At 38.6% G+C, this 18,493-nt stretch overlaps 1 protein-coding gene across 3 annotated transcripts in view; it reads right to left on the minus strand.

The window, feature by feature from the left end:
• Positions 1-119: 119 nt before the first annotated feature.
• Positions 120-18,493, minus strand: part of MYOCD (myocardin) — a 69,945-nt gene continuing 51,571 nt past the window's right edge. For 2 of the 3 annotated variants that reach the window (XM_063960952.1, XM_063960951.1), the window contains 8 exons: positions 15,546-15,674; positions 11,790-12,034; positions 10,076-10,223; positions 8,751-9,704; positions 7,851-7,979; positions 6,084-6,179; positions 5,361-5,418; positions 120-4,647 (listed from right to left, as the gene is read on the minus strand). In XM_063960952.1, the coding sequence (XP_063817022.1) occupies positions 4,109-4,647; positions 5,361-5,418; positions 6,084-6,179; positions 7,851-7,979; positions 8,751-9,704; positions 10,076-10,223; positions 11,790-12,034; positions 15,546-15,674 (2,298 nt within the window). In that variant the 3' untranslated portion in view covers positions 120-4,108. The remainder of the gene's footprint in view (positions 4,648-5,360; positions 5,419-6,083; positions 6,180-7,850; positions 7,980-8,750; positions 9,705-10,075; positions 10,224-11,789; positions 12,035-15,545; positions 15,675-18,493) is intronic. The other variant, XM_063960953.1, reaches the window with a different exon arrangement.

The raw sequence follows: 18,493 nt of genomic DNA on the forward strand, positions 1-18,493 counted from the left end.
GACCGGCACAATCCCGACATATTCTCCCTCTGTGGGAGGGAGAATAAATTAGTGCCCGCAGCGTGGCGAGCGCAGCGAGCCCCCAAGGGGCTGCGTTGCGCTCGCCCCCTGTCAGGATTGTGCCGGTCGGGATTCTGGTGTCGGTATTCCAACCGCCGGGATTCCGTCCGGTGGGATTACGTACTGATCCCAACACATTATTACATAAATGAAAAAAATAGGACAGTGAATGCTTTGGATGATGTGAAGAACATGTGTCATGTTTCTAAACATGAAACTTAAATAGCATAGTGTTTAGTCGTGTATTTGTAAGTATCATTGTGTCCAAGAAGCACTTGGTCCCCTAATAGATATCATAACATACCTAGCTTTTATTCCAGTAACACCCTGACAGACTGTTTAACTATGTCCTCTTGATGGTTAAGATTGATAAAGTGGGAATTGCTATCGGTGGTGCACATTAAGCCAGCTATTGCAGACAGTCGCTGGGTATTTGTAAGACGCAGTGGAATATTTTCTAAGCTTACTGGCGATAACATTTTAGACAGTGGTACTGCAAAAAATAACATTGATAAGAATTCGATTTTATTTTTTATCAGAAACAGAAATTGATTAAAAGACTGCCACCAAAATATTACTAAACGTTAAAATATATTAATGAGTACTTTAATAGACTATGAATTAATATTATATTAAGCTCATAATTTATTTATTTTGCAACTACTACAAAATACAATATACCTTGTAGAGGATTGTACAATGTACAAATAATTTTTTTCTCTAAAACCTTTTTTTTTGTTTCATGTTAATAGTGAACTTGGATCTGAAAGAAAACAAAAAGAAAACTTTATAAAAATCAGCTGCCAAGCCTTTTTCATCTTCACAGAAATGCTGGCAAAAAGGACAGTAGGTTTTTCATATATAAATGGAACAAAGATACTTTAAAAATTCAAAAATATATATAATTTGACAAATGAACCAATTCTGAATTGCACATATTTATGATATTGCCTCATGAGAGCAGAATTATTTCCCAGAATCCCCATCTCACCCCCTTTCCATGTGCTGTTCATTAATGTATTGCCTAAGAGAGATCAATGACTTCACAAGACTGGGGGGGGGGGGGGGGGGGGTTATTAATCTTCTGAAGAGGTTCTAGCTATCATTTTATAGAATTTACTTGAAAGATAAGTAGAAAAGCTGATTGGCTTCTATGGCCATCTTCTCCACCTCTTCCCCTACCACCTCTGTCCCTAGCACTGAGATGGACATTTCATAAGAAAATAGGCAAACTTTTTTAAACAATTATATATGGTCTGGTCATTGTGAATAGCAGAAAACACATTATTATTATGGTGATCAGCTGGGTACTCGGGTTTGAGGAGCCCAGGTCTACCACCCATCTTCTTAGCTGTCAGTGGTAGCAGTCACTCTCACCAGCACAGGCTGTGGGTCCAGGGAGGCTGCTGCCACTGAGTGAAGCAGAAGTCTCCTCTCCTGTACCTGCATAATGTGTGTGTGGGGGGAAAAGCAATAGCATTGATCCCCCCCAACCTGGATCTTGCCATGGTTGAGGGTTCAGCGCACAGTACAACAATTTTTTAAAATCTTTTTTTAGCAGAGGGTGTGACCACACCTGAACAAGTAGGCCATGCCCCCTACAGTACCCAGTACTCTATATGGCCCTCAGTACAACTATATTTGCAAGTAATTCCTGCTTGAGCACTACAAGAGAATTTTCCTTAAGCTTATGTTAAGTGCATGGTTAAATGTACTGTTAACCACAACAACTAGATTGTTTACTGCATGTCCATAAGCAAAGCTAATCTTTGATTGGATACTATGAGTTACAACCATTTCTGCCATTTATACCACATTAATAATTTTTATTAGCTTTATCAAAAATTAAAGTTTGTTGATGTTCGTGGAAGACAAAATGGGTTTCATTATTTATGAGGCACTTGTAACCTTTACAATTGGCATGGTAACAGTATCCAATCCTTTTTTTATTTTTACTTACAAGCATAAACTCTTTTTGAGGGACATACTGTCAATTTGCTAAATAAAAAGATGCAAAGGTTTCTGGGAAAAAACTGATATGCCTCAAGACTTCTCTATTGAGAAACCATCTTTTTTATTTTTATTTTTTAAAATGGTTTAAAGAAATCAATAACACCAAAATATAGGACTTTATCTTAATTTAAAAAAGCATATCAGACATAAAAGGAAATACTTTTAAATATAGCGAATAAATGTTTTAACTATGCTGACATAAAGTGCAACTTTTAGATTTGTATGGAATGGCTTCTAAGTACTGTAACTCTTAAAAATAAAATCTCTAGATGCAATCTGTGATCATACTCTATATAAGCAGTGCACAGTGAGCATTTGTACAATTTAAGGAAACTGTTTTCAACATAAACAGCTACTAGTCTTCTACCTATATACAGCATGCAGAAATGTATAGTTAAATTGGTGAACATATCAACTTATTGTATAAACACTTCCTGTAGTTTAAAAAAATGCTTTAAAACACATACAAAAAAATGCATCATATATACATTATAAATGTTACAACTCGGTGTAGAAATTTTTGCTTTTACAATACACATTTTTGATTGACTTAAACGTGTTCTATTAAATCCATTACAAATTCAGGAATGGGGTTAAAATTAAACAGTCATATGACAAATAATAATTAGTGTGTACTTACTTCCAGTAGCGTAAATACAAAGTGAATTTAAATGTAGTTGTCAACCCCATAATATTTGGAAGGAGTGATGTCCATACAGTATCTGTATTTGCCAGGCTAACAGACTACACTGAGTATTTACATTTTTTTCTATAATTTATACAGTCCAGAAAAAACACACACACACATATATAGGTAACAATTTCATGCACGTGTTCTTACATACATTCCAAAACTCACATTTTGTAGTTTACATGTACAGTATGCATGGGTTGGTTACATTAGATCTATAGGAGCCTGTTTAAATTCCAACATTGGACATCTAGACTAATAATGCAGTGTGATGTAAAATCTTGCCGTTGTTGTGAAGTCCAGCATATGTTTAGAAGAAAATTCCCAAAAAAGTAGGAAAGTTGTACAAGGGAGAAGAGGTGTATATGGCATAAAGGGATAACTAAACTCGGGGAAGTTTAGCAAGGCTTGGAGACAGAGAAAGTGGAGCAGCTGTCCAAAACAACCAACTAGCTTCTAACTGCCATTTTAAAGAATGTGCTATATAAATGACAGTTAGTACCTTATTAGTTCCTTTGGACAACTTCTCCACTTTATCATTTTCGAAGGTTTGATACATCTCCCCACTGTTTCCTCAAATTATAGTATTTAAAGTTTCCCCGCTTACTTTATGTTGCCTTTCCCTGCTGGAGAATATTTCAGGACTTGAATTTCATCTTTAAGAATCCTTCCTTTCTGTTTTGTCATGGAAGACAAGATTTCATATTTCAGGTAGGGAACTTGATCATAAAGGGATATACTGTACTTTATATGGCCTACTGTTGTACAGCAGCCAAACATTTACTTTTGTCGACAGATCACAGCATGAGAGAGAGAGGACTTTTAGAGGGTGTGTATGTTTTTAATATATCTGATTAAATGTAGTGCTTCCAATTGGACACTTGCTCAACTATAACACTACTATGTAGAAATGTAACCATATTAAAATCACAATGCTTGTAGACAGTCTTTGGTCTAATGCCACCTGATGTAGGTCACACTTTTGTATACCACACAACATTATAGTTAAAAAAAAGAGCAATGAATAAAAATGCTTTTGTACAAGTTTTGTACTTTTGTGTGTACATATTTTGTACAAGGGAGTTACTCCTTTTTTTAGTTTGTTTATTTTGGATTATAAGAAGATTGTTGTGCTTTATAAAATCCTGCATTAGAGCTCAATACTGCTCTCTTGCTGCAGAGTCAATAGAGAGTTTTATTGCTAATTACTGTAAACACTTATGGCTTATTTTGAACCCCTATTAGTCACAAACAAGCCTAAATGTCTTGACAGAGCTGGTCATTGGTAAGGTCACTATCTGGTATTTGCATTGATATCTGTATAACCAGAAGTTTCCAAAGCTTCTACCACTGTTCTAAGTGCAAGTCCATTGCATTATTTAAGTTGAGATCTGTAACATCTAGGAAATCAGTATTGAAAATGTTAGGACCAGTAGTGGCAAGTGACCCCAAACCTGTGGCTGAACTTGGTGGTGTTAAGTCCAACCACTCCATAGTTTCCCAAGGAGATTCAGTAAAACTCAAATGATGGAGGACAGTACTTTCTGCAGATGATGGAGACATTTGAGTCTCCATAGGAGATAGAGAAGTGTCCAAGATTTCTCGGGATGGGAGTATATCTTCATTAACTTTTCCTTGAAATCCATTGATAACCCGTTCAAAATGTGCATCGTCATTCCCAATCTTAAGCAGTGGGATTTCAGTGGGTTTTCCAATAGGGCTGTGAGAATTTAGTAAGACTTCAAGGTGGCTGTCATTGTTTGAGCAGTTGTCATATGGAAGGTGAGAGTTTGAAGCAGACACATTTGAGTTTCCAGTTGACACACTCAGCTGACTGAGCTTCTGCCCACATGGCCTCTCATCTTTGGCATTGGCTGGCATTTCTGAAGCAACATAATGGAGACATCAAATGTAATCATATAGTTATGACTAAGTGAAAGCAATTTTATGCAAATTAAAAATGTTACTGTTAAGTTTGTAATAGGTGGCCAGCACTACTTAGTTGGCCTAATACCACAGCTGTGTAGATGATTTAGCTCACACATGAATGGCCAAATACAGCTGTCAGATCAGTGATGAAGCTAAATGACTGGATCATAAAAATAAAGAATCAATTTGTGGTTTTTCGACAACCTATTATGTTGAACAGGTTGAACAGATTTTTCTACTAGATGAACTCTTATTTCTGAGTGATCACATTTAAATGTGATAGTTTAATTTGCAACACATGATTTAATGTCAGACCAATTTGGTTGATACTGACTACAATGGAACTAGATTTGCATGTGTTTGACTTTAGAGAAACATGAATGGATACTCCAGATTAACCATTTCTCATCCATACCGTAAAACTACAGTAGCACACACTTTTTACCTTTTAATTTGATCTGGTTACCAGCTGCTTGTTCTATATATAATTTGGTCATACATGTGTGTGGCCAAATTGGATACATATATCTAGTTGACAGCAGGCTTAATGGAAAGATTCCATGAGACTATCTGTGGTTCAAATAAGATTAAAAATGTTTCATGTACAGTACACATTTATGAAAGCTGCAATCTTATGTTGTAATCTTTTCTTTGGCTGCAGTCTTACCTCCACTCTCAATCAAGACATCAAGAAGTTCATCCATCTGTTGACTTCTTGTGATTTGCTGTGGAATGATCAGATTACGGTATGAAACGTTTTTGCCAAATTATTGTATGTTTGTATTTAATAATGATAGTTCATTTAAGATTATTTAAGCCACATAAAAAATTTATATGAAAAAAAATCAGTACATTTTGTATTCATGTATCTCCATCTTTAATCATCTTTCCCCAAAACTTCTCAGTCATAGCCTAATAAAATAGGGTTGCCAAATCTTAATTTGTAAACAATGGTAATTTTTGTTTTTATTATTATAAAGTCATATTTTCTAAATATACAACCCCGATTTGCAAGAAAACACAATGCAAAAATATTTTCTGGTGTTGAAACAAGCACACTTCTAAAATGGTTCTAAAATGGAGTGTCACTGCATATGCTTTACAATCAAATATTTAATACATTGGCATACCAAATACTTAAAGTTCAATAGCTAGCTAACTACCTATCAATGACTCACTGGATTCCATGGTGAAATTTTTGGACCAATTATTCAAGATTAAATTACAAAGAATAATTATATTTAATTAGGTGATTGTAATTCTGCATGTACTACAATAATAATCCTGCTAATTATATCCTTAGTCCAAATCTTTCCAAAACGTTTTTTTTAATTTCTTGAAAAAATAAAAAAGGGTTAGAAAATATAATAAATGACCTAGAACTTTTTACCTGTCTGACTGCATCCTCATAGGAGGGGAGCTGCTTGGAAACTGATGAGGTTGCGTTAGAGAAAGTCGTACATGGGGTTGAAAGCTTTTGACCTGCCTGGGGAGATGGTTGTAAAGCAGTTATCTGCAAGTAAATACAGTATATAAAGTATAAAAAATATGTGTATGGTTTTTTTTTAATCTGATACTTAGTTTAAAGATGAATTTAAGTTTTCGTATTTATATTTACACTGATTTTACATTTACAAAGAATTCCACCTTCCAGGGAAAAAACTGTACTGAAAAATGTGAATGCTAAATTAATTTTCCGGTTTGGATGTATAGAATAGATTTTGTTTTAAATATGTTAGGTTTAAATAATATATGACCATTTTGCCCTAATGGAACTGGCTTTAACTTTTATAGTTACATTTAGATAAGATTTATTTTTCATATAAAATCAAAAAAGGTCCAAAGCTCAAGAAATATCACCATGGTTTTATCCATGTGTCATTATAAAGTCAGTCATTTTTCAAATGTAATGGCATATTCTAAATGTGAAGACATTTTCAAACACCATCAGACCTTATAAATGATACATGCAATAGTGTAATTGATTTTTTCCAACCTTTTTTCACCTTTTTTTAAAAATCTTGCCTCATTTAAAAATTGCAATCAATTTTTTATAGGCCTTTTTGAACCACAAAGGACACTTTGGCAAGTTAGGCAACTTTGAATCTGTCAAATGGAGGAGCCTTAGATACTTTATATGACTCCTGTGTGGTTAAATATTTTTATTAGAAAGGAGTAAAATCGCAGTGTCTGTTAACGCAAACTGAGTTTTGCAGTGAAACTGTCCTTTTTTGTAATGCAATCTTCAAATATCACTTGTGTTTTACCATTCTCTGAAATGACATTCTGTACTCTTTTTGCAAATTTACATTTCACAAAATGTACATATTATGAACAGATCTGTGAGGATGATGTTGTGTAAGGTGATTAGGGCAGGACTTGGAGCACTTAATTTGAAATTAATTTGCCATTACAGTAACATTTCCAGCCAAATGCGGAATAAAGTGACTATCTCAGGGTAGAGTTTTGAAACTGTTGCACATTTCTAGATTTGCTAACATATGTAATATAAAAATTGCATTGACTCTTAAAAAGGAAAAGGGGGTTACTTTCAGTTGTTCCCGATTAAATATGCTGGATACCCTCACACACACACTATAAATTTTATGAGTTGCTAAATAGATTCAGGGTTATGATAATATGGTTGTAATGTGTAAATATAGAAAAGGGCAGAATCATGATTAAGTTCAATTTTTTCTTATTCCTGGTAATTTTACTCTATATTTTCTTAATAGTTCTGGCCAAAAATGTATAAAACACCACCAGTTATGAAGGGGTTAGGGAATCAGGTTAAGATTTTTCCATACAGTATATGGCTCATATGCATTTCTAGCTACTAATTTGCTAATAACATTTATATATGCTGAGCCATACAGCTAAAATATATGGTTTACATGTTATTAAATGGAAGAGTGGGTTGAAATCAAATTGTGCTATATTTATTTACAGTTTTACTTTTTTTTTTCATTAAGCATTTCACCTTTTTGTTTGTGAAACAAAATAAGAGCGTATAATGTGCTGTAGTTTAATACAATATATTGAGTAGATTTCAGAGTCTAGAACCAGGTGCACACAACATTAGGACCACAAACAGATACAAACTGCAATATTTAAAATTCTCAGCACACTCAAAATGTTACACCCCAGAAGATCCTACCTTTCCTAGCACTGGTGGGCTCTTTGGGGGTACGCCATCTTTATTAGTCTGCTTGCTTTCTGATTGTTCAATATAAGGTGGCTGTAATGTGTTCTGGTTTGGAGAAAAGCATACTGTGCTCCCAGCATTCTATAAAAGCATATTTGTAAAACAATAGTTAGTTTTAGTTCTTTAAGGGATAGCAGTAGATTAAACGACACACTTTAATTTAAATATGTTCTTGAGTTAATACCTACTAGAATTAGATAATTTAAAAACAATTCTCAATAAGACAATTCTCAATAAGAATACTAAAGCCCCGTGCACACTGGGCGATCTCCCCTAAATAGCAATTAGCAATATATCACTGATTGCTGATTAGGGGAGATAGCCAGTGCATACACACTGAATGATATCGCTGAAGATATTGTTCAGGGATGTTATCCCCCGCACTCTCCAAACATCCAGCTCAACAATATAGTTAAAGTTGAGCTGCATGGTCGGTAGATAATACCTGAATGAGAATGACCCATGGGTGCACGCATCGTTCATCGTTCAGGCATACACGTTAGATGATATGAACAATAGATCTTTTAAAAAAGATCACATTGTCTTGTGTGTCGCCCAGTATGTACGGGGCTTTATTTTAAGTTTCGGTTATCTGCCTGATAAACACCAAACTAGTTCCTCAAATACAGGTTCCCTAATAGAAGTACATTTTTCTAATCATTTAAAAAACATTCTGTGGGAAATATATATTTGCCAATCAATTTATTTAGCCAAAATAAATGTACACAAATTTGCCATACTCTATACTATAAATGACGAGTCACCAAAATGATAGCATATGTAAACTGGTATCTTTAAGAAAATCTGAGACAACAAAAGGACACATATATGCATACTTATTTTTTTTTATACCTGGGCTGTACGAATCCGATGGTTGATATGTGGCGATATGCTGCGTGCATCTCCTTGTGTGCTTGGTGATACCGACAATAGGTAGTGGTTGTTGGGAGATGGGGGTAGGCTGATATGCTGTGGACTATTTGTAGTTCCAGGTGGAGAGTGTTGAGGAGAACACTGGGGACTTAAGAATGTGGAAGACATTATAGAGTTTTGGTTTGAAGTCTCCATGCAATGATTATTCATCAAGCAAGGCATTGGCTGCGTAGTGCATGATCCGAGCTTCTCATTTGTATCATTTGTTTGCGTTTTCATAGCCATTTGCTTTGATGCAAAGGGACAACTGGACACATTTTCCTGTTTGATAGGTACCCCAAAAAAGTGATGAGATGGGAGAGTCTTGTCTTGAGGTCCACAGCTCCCTTTCCTCTTTTGCAGCTGCAGCCTCAACTCTTCAACTTGTCTTTGCTCTTGCTGAAGCTTCCAGGTCAACTCATTGATGACTTTCTGCTTCTCCACCAACATTTTGTCTTTTTCAGCATCAATGCCTTCCAGTTCTACTTGGTAGCTACCACTGTTGATGCTGCTCATTAGACTTTCCTCAGCACTTAAATGGATAGGGGAAGGGTGTAGACCAAACTGAGGAGAAGACATTGGACCATCACTGAAGGTATCAGGCAAAGAACCGCTAACAGAGAGGTCAGAAGAAGCTGGGGATATTGGTGGGGTGGAGCTAGTGCTACCAAACTGATAGAATCCATTTGACATAACTCCTGCTGATGGGTGTGTGTGGTAACTGGAAAGTGAGTTATTTGGTGTAACTGGGAAAGTGACCGTTGTAATTTCACCAAATGTTGGAACACTGTTACTACTGCACTCCTGGAAGGGCCGTAGTCGTTCCATCAGTGATGTCTTTGTACCAGAAACAGGCAAACCACGTATTCTAAGTTGTTGTCTCAACTCAGAGACCTTGAAAAGAAAGAAGTATTCTAAGATTTACATGTGTTGTTAGAGCAGTGGCATATACAGCTTTAAAAAAGGTACATTTTTTTTGTGTGAATCATTTGTCAATTTAAATCTTTATTTAAAAAAGCCTTTCACAATTATTCTTGACATTAATTTACATCAGGCTGAAATAAAACCAAAATGTTTCACTAAAAAATATTTGTTAGTACATTAATAAAATTAATAATACAAATAGTTTTTAAGAGTTTGCATCCCTAATAATTACAATCTATACAGATCCATCTTGGTCAACTTTAAATTATTTTCTTAGAAGTTTAGACATTTTAAGACAAAATGTATAAAGTGTTTTGGTAAGACAATCCATTATAACATACTTTCAAATCATCCAGATTGGAGGGCAGTAATCCCGGCTTCATAGATGACACATTGGTATGGCCAGAAAAAGTGGTCTTAACTGGAGACAAGGACGGACTGTGAACTGTTTGTGTGTTGGAATTCCGAGACATTTGATCATTTGGCTGCCTTTAAGCAAATACAACATTGTTAAACAAAACAGTCCAAATTAGGTCATCAAATTATACATTTAAACATTGCGTTTCTCTAATTAGTCATCTTTTTTTCATTGATGTCTTTGTATTATTTTTGTTTTGTTACACTAAAATAAAATTGTATTCAATGCATAGAGGTCAGCAGAATGGTATATCCCAAGCAATGAAATTTAGCAAATTTACCACATGATCTACTCACTGGAAAAAAGACAGATATATGCTTTGAAAGTATTTAAGTTTTTTAAGTGCACGCAACTGTGGGTGATAAGTTTATATGTTCTCTCCTGCTATTGCAATTTAGAGACAGTTTTTTACCAACATCCATGCACATGTACAATAGTTTAAGTTGGGAATTTTGGACAATGACCCTCATTCCGAGTTGTTCGCTCGTTGCCGAATTTCGCTATATTGCGATTAGTCGCTTACTGCACATGCGCAATGTTTGCAGAGCACATGCGCTTAGTTATTTTACTCAAAAGTTAGGTATTTTACTCACGGCATTACAAGGATTTTTCTTCGTTCTGGTGATCGGAGTGTGATTGACAGGAAGTGGGTGTTTCTGGGAGGAAACTGGGCGTTTTATGGGTGTGTGTGAAAAAACGCTGCCGTTTCTGGGAAAAACGCGGGAGTGGCTGGAGAAATGGGGGAGTGCCTGGGCGAACGCTGGGTGTGTTTGTGACGTCAAACCAGGAACGAAACTGACTGAACTGATCGCAGTGGCAGAGTAAGTGTCGAGCTACTCAGAAACTGCTAAGAAATTTTTAGTCGCAATTTTGCTAATCTTTCGTTCGCAATTCTGCTATGCTAAGATACACTCCCAGAGGGCGGCGGCTTAGCGTGTGCAATGCTGCTAAAAGCAGCTAGCGAGCGAACAACTCGGAATGAGGGCCAATGTTACAACACTTAAACTACATATGCTGCTATCCAATTGCATGCAGTAATTTACCGCACACAAAAATGGTCTAAAATAGCCTTATAGTATATTGCGCTATCCAATTATAGCCCATATTTATCATGTGGTAAATGACCTGTTTTCAGCTGTTAACACATGGGATCTGGGATGGAATCTGGGATAGGTTCCAGGACCCAAGTGTTATCGCACAAAAACGGGTCTCCGGTGGCTGTTTATCATGGATAAATACACTGATAATTGGATAGCCCCAGGCTGATCCATTAGCTACGGTAAATTGCCGAAGCTAATTGGAGACTGGCAATATTCTCAAAGAAGAACAGATTTTCATTTTTTGTTGACATCCCATAGTGCTGTCTGCCAGAAACATGTCTTGAGCTGCTCATCACACTGAGATGCCTACAAATACTGGAACTGCCATTTAGGAACTAGTAAGTTCCCTGGCAGTAGTGGTGACTTTCACACTTACACAATATGCTGCATCCTAGGTTTGTCAATTAAATGAAAACCACACCATGTAGTTTGGCAACTGGCAAACAGACTTACAATCTATAACCGTTAGATGTTATGTTCTCAATACATAAAATGTAATGGGGTAAAATAATATATTAAATTGATCTGAGCACGTACTTGAGATGTGAGTGGTGCATGCCCTGGTAATTGAAGTGTTGTTGCTGTTGTTGGCTTAGGATCTGTAGTTGGAGAAAGAGCTGCTGCTGTTGGAGGAGCCGGGCGTAGGCAGAGTCCATAGGTGGAGGAGATTTCTCTGCCTTCTGATCTGGAGGAATGTACTGGTGATATTTGAGCTTTTTCACTTTTGGCTTGATGTCTTTTGGCTTCTTGTGTCTGTTCTTAGTGTCCGCGGCAGACTTAGTCTGAGGATACCAAACAGAGCAGATGATATTGCTGTACAGTATTATTATTATTATCCTTTATTTTTATGGCACCATAAGGGATCCGCACCACCCAGTTACAGAGTACATAAACAAATAAACAATAGAAGAAAAAAGTGACTTACAGTTCAAGACAATATAGAACATGTACAGTGTATATAAACATAGCTGCATCAGCAGACAAAACTAAAATAAGTATCAGGGTGGCAGAAAACCAAGGGACTTGGTGCCGTAAAAGGGAGTATGGAGTAGAACATGGTTTAAGTAAGAGAAGGAAAGGCACATGAGCGAAGATGGCCCTACTCATGAAAGCTTAGATCCTAAAAGGGAGGGGCAGACAGACAGGGGTCACACAGAAAGGGTAGACAGTGAGCGTGGGACAGAGGGTTAGGATGAGAGTTGGCTTGGATTGGTGAAGAAGTGGGTCTTAAGAGCCTGTTTAAAGTTGTGTAGAGAGGTTGAGAGTCTGATAGAGAGAGGTAGAGAATTCCAGACATAGGGAGCTGCACATTAAAAATCTTGGAGGTAGGATTGGGAGGAAGTAATCAGTAGGCAGGAGAGGCGGTGTGCATTAGTGGAGCAAAGAGGACAGGTAGGAGTTTAAAGGGAGATAAGTTCAGAGATGTAAATGGGAGAGGAGTGGGTGAGAGCTTTGTAAGTGAGTGTGAGAAGCTTGAATTGGATTCTGAAAGGGAAAGGGAGATAGTGAAGGGCTTGTAAGAGAGCGGAGGCAGACATAGTACGTTTGGTGAGGAAGATGAGCTGCACTGCATCATTGAGGATAGAGTGAATTGGAGAGAAGCATTTGTCAGGGATACCACATAGAAGGAGATTACAGTAGTCCAGTCTGGAGAAGACCTTGAGTGGATAAGGGTCTTAGTAGCATCCTTGGTGAGAAAGGGTCGGATCCCGGAAATATTTTTTTTAGATAAGAATGGCAAGTTTGTCAAAGGTGTTGAATGTGTGGTTTGTAGGAGAGGGGACATTTAAGGATTACTTCAAGATAGTACACTTAGGAGCTAGAGGAGATAATAGTGCCATCATGAGATAATGAAATTGTTGGAGGTGAAGATGTGCGAGATGGTGGGAAGGTGATCAGCTCAGTCTAAGTTTAAGAAAGCGCTGGGATATCCACAAAGGGATAGCAGAGAGAAAACAATTGGAGATACGAGTGAGAAGAGTGGGGGAGAGGTCAAGGGAGGAAAGGTAGATTAGAGTATCATCAGCATAGAGATGATATTATAAGTCAGAAGAGCTAATAAGCTCACCTAAAGAGGATGTATAGAGAGATAAAAGGAGAGGACCAATAACAACCTTGGGGGACACCTACTGTTAGTGGAAGTGGGACAGGGTGGGAGTCATGAGAGGAGACGGTCAGAGAGGTAGGAGGACAGCCAGAAGAGGGCAGTATCACACAGACCAAGGGAGTTAAGGATTTTCAGAAGGAGAGGGTGGTCCACAGTTTCAAAAGCAGCAGAGAGGTCAAGGAGAATAAGCAGAGAGTAGTGGCCCTTAGATTTGGCATCATGGAGGTCATTGCAGACTTTTGTGAGAGCAATTTCAGTGGAGTGGAGAGAACAGAAGCCAGACTGGAATGGGTAAAGTAGTAAGTGGGAGGAAAGAAAGGCAGTAAGGTGGTTTTAGACAATATGCTCAAGGAGTTTGGAGGCAAAAGGGATGAGAGAGATGGGTCAGTTGTTGGAGAGGGTGTTTGGATCAAGTGTAGGTTTTTTAAGAATAGGGGAGATTAGTGCATGCTTGAAGGCTGAGGGAACAGTGCCTGATGAGAGGGAGAGATTGAGGAGGCAGGCAAGATCGGAACAGGCAGAAGGAGAAAGGTAGCAGAGGAGGTAGGAGGAGGATAGGCTCATGTGGTGAGGAAGAGATGGGAACAGATGAGGGCCATGCCTCCCTCACCAGATACATGGGAGAAAGATGTCAGAGCTGGTAAGAGAGAAGGGGAGGGGTGGTAGAGGAAAGGAGGTGGTTGGTGGCTGATGCTGTGGTGGGATGTGACGTCATGACCTATGGAGTCAATTTTGGGATGTAAAGTAAGTGGCAAGTCAGGGCAGATAGTGAGGAGGGAAGATGTGGTGGGAGTGGGCAGAGGAGGGAATTGACAGTAGCAAAGGAGCCTGAGGTTCGAAGACTGGGAGGAGATGAGGGTCTTGATGGATGACTGTTTTGTGAGGGAAAGGGCAGCACTGAAGGATGAGAGCATAAGTTTGAAATGGAGGAAGTTTGATTTAAAGCATGATTTCCACCACTTTCACTCAGCAGTACATGAGCATTTTTGCAGATATCTGATGCATTTGGTGAGCCAGGGTTGAGGTGTTGATATATGAGGGCGAATAATGGTTGGTGGAGCAACATAGTTAAGAACAGAAGTAAGGGATGCATTATATATGGAAGTAGCTTGTTCAGGGCATGAGAGAGAGAGAATAGGAGATAAAAGTGAGTTGAACAGGGTGAATAGGGAAGTGGTGTCAATAGCCTGAATATTACACTTAGTGATGGTAGCCTTAGAGATGAGATGGAGAAGCAAAGAGAGAAAAACTAAAAGAGAGCAGGTGGTGGTCAGAGACGGGAGATGGGGAGTTGGAGAAATCAGAAATATCACAGCGGTGAGTGAAGCCCAGATCCAGTGAGCTCCCATTCAGAAGAGGAGGGTGAGGCTGTCCACTGGGGGAGACCAAGTGAAGATGTGAGGTTAAGGAGCTTAGAAGAAGGGGATTTTGTGGGGATATTGATTAGGCTGTTGACATTGCCTAAGATAATGGAAGGAATGTCAGAAGAAATGAAGTGAGGAAGCCTGGAAGAAAAGTTGTCAGGAAATTTGGAGGGAATGCCAAGGGGGTGGTATATGACAGCTTCTCATAGATGAACAGGCTGGAAGAGGTGTATAGCATGGACCGAAAATGTAGAGAATGTAATGGATAGTTCTGGGGATATGAGTTGGAAGATAGGAGTAGCTAGAGGGTAAAATGACCCCAACACCACCACCATGGTGACCCCTATGTCGGGGTGGGGGTGGAAATGTAAGTCCCCCAGCAGAGAGAGCAGCAGGATAAGTTGTGTTAGAGGGGGTAATCCAGGTTTTAGTAATGGCTAGGAGAGGCAGGGAGTTGAAGATGAAAAGTTCTACTATATACTGTGTATTACCAAGAGCCCCTCAGTACTGGTGCTTTTTTTGGTAAAAATTCATCTATTGTACTCATCTTACATATTTACTTGTCATCTATGCAGGTTCAGTATGAAATACCGATGAACGAGATGCCAGCCATCAGTATACCGGCAGCAGCATCTCAGCCACCAGTATGCCAACAGCGGGGCGAGTGCTAGAAAGCCTCTTGCGGGCTCGCTGCGCTCACCACACTGCAGACACGTTGGCAAGCTGCGCTCGCCACAGGTTATATTCTCCCTCTATGGGTGTCATAATATTAATCACTAAAGGTTTTATGGCAGCTTAAGACAACAATTTTTGACCCTTTACCTTCACTGCTGTAGAGATAGGTGTCTGAGGTCCCGTTGTAGACAGCAGGTTTTCAGAGTGATGTGAGCAGGGGTGACTCTGGAATGCACTCATATCCTGTACATCATTTTCATTTTCTTGGGTATGATTCTAGTATAAGGGGAGAACAAGACTCTGTTTAAATGCTTTATTTATTCCACCACACAGTGAGACACCAGACATGCCAGGTCTCTCAGACACCGCACCAGGATTAGAGGCAGAGAGTCTGAGATGACAGTCACACACAGCCGGCTAAAGATTTATGGGCAGTTTATACTCAGGCTTTCTCTGTTCTACTGCAGTAATATATGGCTGATTGAAATAAAATGCAAAAAAGTGTTTCATGCAACAGGAAAATATTGAGCATTCAATCTGTACATAGGTGGTCATTCCGAGTTGTTCGCTCGCAAGCTGCTTTTAGCAGCTTTGCACACGCTAAGCTGCCGCCTACTGGGAGTGAATCTTAGCATAGTAAAATTGCGAACGAAAGATTAGCACAATTGCGAATAGACACTTCTTAGCAGTTTCTGAGTAGCTCCAGACTTACTCTGCCACTGCGATCAGTTCAGTCAGTTTCGTTCCTGGTTTGACATCACAAACACTCCCAGCGTTCGCCCAGACACTCCCCCGTTTCTTCAGACACTCCCGCGTTTTTCCCAGAAACGGCAGCGTTTTTTCACACACACCCATAAAACGGCCTGTTTCCGCCCAGAAACACCCACTTCCTGTCAATCACATTACGATCACCAGAACGAAGAAAAAACCTTGTAATGCCGTGAGTAAAATACCTAACTGCATAGCAAATTTACTTGGCGCAGTCGCACTGCGGACATTGCGCATGCGCATTAGCGACTAATCGCTCCGTTGCGAAAAAAAAATAACGAGCGATCAACTCAGAATGACCACCATAGGTTTTACCATCAGACACAGAGCCATACATTGGTCAAATGACCTTCAATTTTTAATGATATATGATAAATGGTTTATGGATTAGATAAGTGAAACCATGAAATTGGTGCTCTATAATGCACACTTTTATTACAAAAACATACTTATATGTCAACAGTGAAGAGGTTTATTATCAATTAATGTAGACTGTATTTGTTGCAGGTAAACCTATGGAGGGAGTTGATGGTGTCAAAGGTGGAACAATAAGGAATCTGTTTACACTAATCACTAATGCTCTATTTAGGTATAAAGGTGGTCATTCCGAGTTGTTCGCTCTGTAATTTTCTTCGCATCGCAGCGATTTTCCGCTAATTGCGCATGCGCAATGTTCGCACTGCGACTGCGCCAAGTAAATATGCTATGAAGTTTGGTATTTTACTCATGGCATTACAAGGTTTTTTCTTCGTTCTGGTGATCGTAATGTGATTGACAGGAAGTGGGTGTTTCTGGGCAGAAACTGGCCGTTTTATGGGTGTGTGTGAAAAAACGCTACCGTTTCTGGGAAAAAACGCGGGAGTGGCTGGAGAAACGGAGGAGTGTCTGGGCGAACGCTGGGTGTGTTTGTGACGTCAAACCAGGAACGACAAGCACTGAACTGATCGCACTGGAAGAGTAAGTCTCGAGCTACTCAGAAACTGCACAGAGAAGTCTTTTCGCAATATTGCGAATCTTTAGTTCGCAATTTTGCTAAGCTAAGATTCACTCCCAGTAGGCGGCGGCTTAGCGTGTGCAATGCTGCTAAAAGCAGCTTGCGAGCGAACAACTCGGAATGAGGGCCAATATCCTAAAACGGTTGTATTGGCCACCTGTCTCTTAAACAAAATATAACTTTAATGTTTCTTTAATTGTGTGTAATACTGAAGATTAATTATGGTAGACATACAATCCGCCCGTATTGGCTATCAGCAAACCAATAGTGTCTGCAACATATTTGCCTGCTTTCATATTTTCATTCCCTTAAATATAGGAGACAACTTTTCAGATTTTGGGTACTCTTGTTAAAACCTGCCCTCCTTCATGACAGAAAAATGTCATGCATAGACAGCTAGTCCCAAAGACTTGTCTCCTATACGTCCAGATTTTGGCTATGCTGAAGTGACCACATCCTTCATCTGATATGAATTTCCACCCATTACTACTAGGCTGAGAGATGATTATCGGACACAAGTCAGACTGACAGGCGAGTTCTTCACTGAATAGAAGATTACGGAGATCTGAACTCTGGATGTTAATTACAATATCATTATAAATTCATGCAAAAGTAATAATTTCCATTAGATAAATGCAAAGAGAAAATCAGGGTATCCACGGATACTGTACGAACATACTAAGAGGTGCAACATAAAGTCAACAGAATAAAATCCATGTAAATTTGTTTTTTGGAATTCAAACTATTTTTTGTAGTTTTATAAACAACTAGCATTTGCTAGGTGTCCGTTATTGCTCAGCCAAATTACTTTTTTAAAGACAGTAGTGCCATCTAATATTTATGTATATTTTATATTGTACACATTGATCACAACATTTCTTTGTAAACAATATTTGCAGTTTTTCCTTCAGGGATTAACACCAAAAGATGCTTGGGGCCACTAACTTGTGAGCAAGCAACATAAAGCAGCTGATGGAAGAAACAGCTGGTCCTGAGATCTACGCATGGAGCCCTGAGCGTCTGTCCCTGCCATAATTCCCCCAAAAGCAATAATCAACAGTTTTCTATTTTTTTATGTAAACCACAAACTCCATTCAAGGGGCAATCAATCTCACAATCCAGTCTAAATTCACTTTAGTCAAACAAATATTATCTTGTAGATCCCAAATCCGTTGCTACTTAATATACCGTAACACTGAAATCTTGCAAGTAACATGACCAGTGACTCTTTGATATGTATTTGCCTTGGTGCGCCATATGCTGGATTGACATGTACAGTATACTGCAACTTCATGAGTTAAAATAAGCTGCCTGATTAGTGATTAATATATAG

This window comes from Pseudophryne corroboree, chromosome 3 (assembly GCF_028390025.1).
Source record: "Pseudophryne corroboree isolate aPseCor3 chromosome 3, aPseCor3.hap2, whole genome shotgun sequence".
Classification (NCBI taxonomy): Eukaryota; Metazoa; Chordata; class Amphibia; order Anura; family Myobatrachidae; genus Pseudophryne; species Pseudophryne corroboree.